The sequence below is a fragment of the Mandrillus leucophaeus genome, unplaced genomic scaffold (assembly GCF_000951045.1).
Source record: "Mandrillus leucophaeus isolate KB7577 unplaced genomic scaffold, Mleu.le_1.0 Scaffold197, whole genome shotgun sequence".
In the NCBI taxonomy this organism is placed as follows: Eukaryota; Metazoa; Chordata; class Mammalia; order Primates; family Cercopithecidae; genus Mandrillus; species Mandrillus leucophaeus.
The window spans coordinates 3,625,000-3,629,696 of NW_012101998.1; the positions used below are offsets into that span (position 1 = coordinate 3,625,000).

Here is a 4,697-nt window from a genome sequence, read left to right on the forward strand (position 1 = left end):
TTTAATGTCCATTATTTCTAACAACATTCTGTTCATGGCCATTTATTTAGGTTTTCTCTATGATTGAGGCATTGCCCACACTTCTGTCTTTCTGAATCCTCACCAGAATTACCCTTAACAGTTCAGTTCATTCACAGTGATCTAGGCTTTTTCTAGCTTGCACTTCCAAGCTCTTCCAGCCTCTACTTATTACCTAGTTTCAAATCGGTTTTCACATTTTTGGTTTTGTTACAACAGCCCCCTCACTTCTTGGTACCATTTTCTGTCTTCATGTTCAGGCTGTTATAACAAAAGACCATAAACTGGGTGGCTTCTAAACAACATAAATTTATTTCTTACAGTTCTTAAGGGTGAGAAGTCCAAGATCAAGGTGCCAAAAGACTTGTTGTCTGGTGAGGGCCCGCTTTTCTGGTTCATAGATGATGCCTACTTGCTGGGTCCTCATATGGTGGAAAGGACAAGGCAGCTCTCTGGGCCCTTTTTTTTTTTTTTTAAAGGATGCCAATTCCATTCACCTCCTAAAGGCTCCACATCCTAATGCTGTCACATTGGTTATTAAGTTTTAACATACACATTTTAGTGGGACACTAACATTTATATCCTGCTAGAAGTTTAAGATGATTTTCTGTTCCTTTGAGGGTCTTGAGGAGTAAGAAGCCCGTCAAGCCAAGGCGCTCTAGACCCAGCAAATAGATTTTTTGTTTTGTTTTGTTTTGAGAGAGGGTCTTACTCCATCACCCAGGCTGGAGTACGTGGCTCGATCTTGCACTGTAACCTTTGCTTCCCAGGTTCAAGCGATTCTTGTGCCTCCCGAGTAGCTGGGATTACAGGCGTGTGCCACCACGCCTGGCTTGCTTATTTGTTTGTTTGTTTATTTATTTATTTATTTTAGAGACAGCATTTCACCATGTTGGCCAGGCTGGTCTTGAACTCCTGGCCTCAAGTGATCCACCTGCCTTGGCCCTCCCTGAGTGCTGGGATTACTGGCAAGAAGCACCATGGCCAACCAGATATTTTTGGGGGGATGGGGGGTAGGTAGATATTTTATTGGTATGCCATACCTTTCTTTTTTTCCTCCAAACATCTATAGAATTACACTTAACACATCATTAATAATAAATATTTCCAAAAAGAGCAGGTAAGCTCACAGAGATTGAATATGTGTAAAAGACATACTGTTAGAATAAAGATTAAATATGCATTGTTATTTTAGAGAAAAGGTGGATAATACCTACTTTCCAATGTATTTTTAGCATGACACGTGTCAAACAAAGTATAGAGAATACAACAGTGAATACCCTATGTAGCTACAATCCAGCTAAAGCGAAATTAGTATTTTGTTTTTGTTCATTAAGAGATAAAACATGACACGTATATTTGAAGCTCCTTGGTTCCATGTTCCTTCCCATTCCCCATCTTTCTTTTCAGAAATAACCATTTATCTTAACCTGATTTAAATCAATAGTAGTTTGTTTGTCTCTTTAGCAAAGGATTTTTTGCCATTTGTAAATTACTTAATTAGCTAATCTGTCGTTTTATTATTTTTTTCTTAAGCATTTGTGTTTGTTAATTATCTTTCTTTTACAAATGTGTATGTCATGAGGTTAGAAAACAAAAGTGAATTACCGATTAATACGTGTTTAGTAAGTAGTTAGTCTTTTTTTTTTCTATACCTTGCCGAGTACCATTTCCCTCTACAGGGCTGAGGCTCTTTTGTTTAAATAATGCAAAGATGTGACCTGTTTGCTTCCCATATATTGTTCACTGTGTATTAGTACTAAATTACATAAGTAACCTACAAAGTCAGCCTTTTATTCTTCATTTAGGGTGTTAAGTAAAAGATTAAAAATACACTGATGAAACATGGGTTGAAACTTCTCAATATAGTCTGAGGCACCTTAGCAACAATTATTATGAAATTGTCATCAAAGCGTGTCTTCATGCTTATAGTCATTCTTCATTTCACACATATTGAGTACCCACTATGTTTTAGTTCTAATACTAAATTCTAGATAATTAACCGTGAAGCAGACAGGGATTCTCTCCTTGTATTTGCCAATCACTAGAAACTAGTGACTGTGGAACTATCAGGCATGAAATGATTGGCTTATTTACTTACTTACTGTAGGTAGGCCTTAATTCTATTAACTCTTTGTATCACTTAACAGCTTTAACTGTGGAGAAAATTGGCATGATCCTGTTAAATGTAAGGTGAGTTTGTCTGACTTTTCCGTTTTTAAATAATGTAATGACACACTTCTAAGACTTAGTGACTGAAAATCATAGCTGATGATTTTATCTATCTATTGGTAGGTTTTTTTTTTTTACCCTTTTAATTTCAGATGATTATTGCATGTATTCAGTGGTAATTCCTTAGTATAAAGTCAGCTCCTGATTATTACTAGGATAACCATGGCTAAGGCACGTCTTTGTCAGGCTTTGTAATTAGGGGAATACACACCTTGTAGTTGGGCTTCTTTTCAAGCTGTAGGTTCCCCACTCAGCTTCTACCAAAGAAAATCCTACTTTGGTTGATTTTATATATACTGGACATTATAGTTACGGGATTTCCCTGGCTTAAGAAGATGTGAGCCTAGTGATAATCTTATTCATTGGCTTTTACATTTAAGCTTGACTATAGTTAAGTGCTAAAGTAATTTGCTCTTTTTTAAAGTCTTTTGTTGTATTCTAACAATTGTTGTTTTCAAACAGTGGTTAAAGAAATGGATTAAAAAGTGCGATGATGACAGTGAAACCTCCAATTGGATTGCAGCCAACACAAAGGTTAGTGTTTTCCTTCAGTAATTCTTGGTAATGAAAATGATAAGGGTTAGTGTTTTGGCATTAGCAAAAGCAATAAGGTGACCTACTTACAGGCTTCGTTTCATCTTTTTCTCCATTGAGTCTTTTTTTTTTCCCAGAAGGCTTGCCTGTTATTTCCTTTTTGTCTTTGAGTTTATTTTAGAGTATTGAGTACTATACTACAGTATCCACAGTTCTCTGCCTTAGGTTTCTCTACTGGAAAAAAATTAGTGTTCTATAGAGGAAAAAGCTGATAATTTTTCAAGTGTGGGATTTGTGCTTGGCTGCCGTTTAGTATACGCATGTATTGGAGTTTACTCTGCCTAGCTTGGTTCTGTTAGGCTGATTTACATTTTTGTTCCTGATTTTTTTTTGAAGTATATTGCTCTTGATACTAGTTTCAAAATTCAGTCTCTTTATGATCACAAGCCACTTTCTTAACCCCAGACAAATGTCTTACAAGCGTTTAAGTCTTGAGTACCCTTCTCCTTAATCACTAATATAATGAGCAAGCATTTGAATGCCAGCCGTGTACCCAGCTAGTCTTTCAATACAAGGTTGTTTTATCCATCCTTTATATAATTCAGTCCTATCCTGTTCACATAGTGAGTGACTTGGGTAATGAATGGTAGGATGGTTCATGGGCTATTCATTTTTAGTATTATTTTGTACATGTAAAGATGATGCTTTAAAGAATGCCGAGTTGTTTGACCCATAGTATATAAAGTTATCTTTGAACTGTTCACTCACTCATCACAGGACAATGAGAGTAAGAAGTGCGTAAACAGTGAAGGCCAACACAGGTTATCTGTGTGTGTTTAAGTATACATCTTACATACTTACAGATAAAACATGAATATACATTTCTATCTCCCAGAAAGTAGTGAAACAGTGAATCTTGCCACATAAAACAACAAATGCCTAATTCTTTAAGGAATATATGGTAGAAATATTTTTTTGTTCCCTCCTTCATCACGATAAGCATAACTCACATCAATCAAAGAAAACCTTACTGTAAATATACTGTAATATCAGAAAGTGGTTACTTCTTTTGTTATTAAAAACAATTCTTAACCAAGCATTCTTTTTTTGAAAATTGAAGATTTTCCCACAAGAAATGTTCCTTAAAGTCCCAGAATTCTTTAATATGCTCTGAAAAACTTATATTTAGAATAAGGCAATTATATTTTCACTAAATTGTTTAAGTGGTCGCCTTTTTTCTACATTTAGAGAAATTCCTACTCGTAAGCCCCAAAGATGTTTAAAATAGGGAGTACAGGCTTGAATATGTTTGGCTTAGTTTAGATTATAGATTACCAAGGAAGAATGGCAATTTGTAAAGCAAATTTAGCTGCTCAATATTTTTGAGAGAAAACCGAAGAGTTTTTCTCTTGAGGTTTTAGAAGCTTTAAAGATTATTAGCTCCCTAAACAGATTTGCATATTGTCAGTGATATCCTAACATTTTGGAAGTTTAATACTATTTGGTAATTATAACCAAGAAATTTAGAATGAAATATTTTATGCCTGAAATTTGCTTGTTTGGAAAAATGTAAAATTTCTTATGTGGGTGATTTCAAACATTTGATTTGAAATATATAATTTAGAAAATGCTATATTGGCCTATTTTAAATTGCTATCGTTGAGGGACAGCATAGTCAGTTCCACAAAGAAGGCCAAATTGTGCAAATACTAATATAGTGGGTGACGTTCCCTCCTTGGGGGAGTTACAAACCTCAATCACAAATGCAAGAACAAAAAAACCGTAGGCCTACAGAGAGGTAATTTTGGCTTACTAGCAACCAAGAATATGATATGAGGCCAGGTCAGTGGCTCACACCTGTAATCCTAACACTTTGGGAGGCCAAGGTGGGCAGATTGCTTGAGCCTGAGAGA

The 4,697-nt window shown here is 35.5% G+C and overlaps 1 protein-coding gene across 1 annotated transcript in view; it reads left to right on the plus strand.

Moving 5' to 3' along the window:
* The window catches only part of ARIH1 (ariadne RBR E3 ubiquitin protein ligase 1), a 148,283-nt gene that overhangs the window by 103,372 nt on the left and 40,214 nt on the right, over positions 1-4,697 (plus strand). The window contains 2 exon segments of the mRNA XM_011978612.1: positions 2,169-2,211; positions 2,713-2,784. Coding sequence (XP_011834002.1) covers positions 2,169-2,211; positions 2,713-2,784 — 115 coding nt within the window.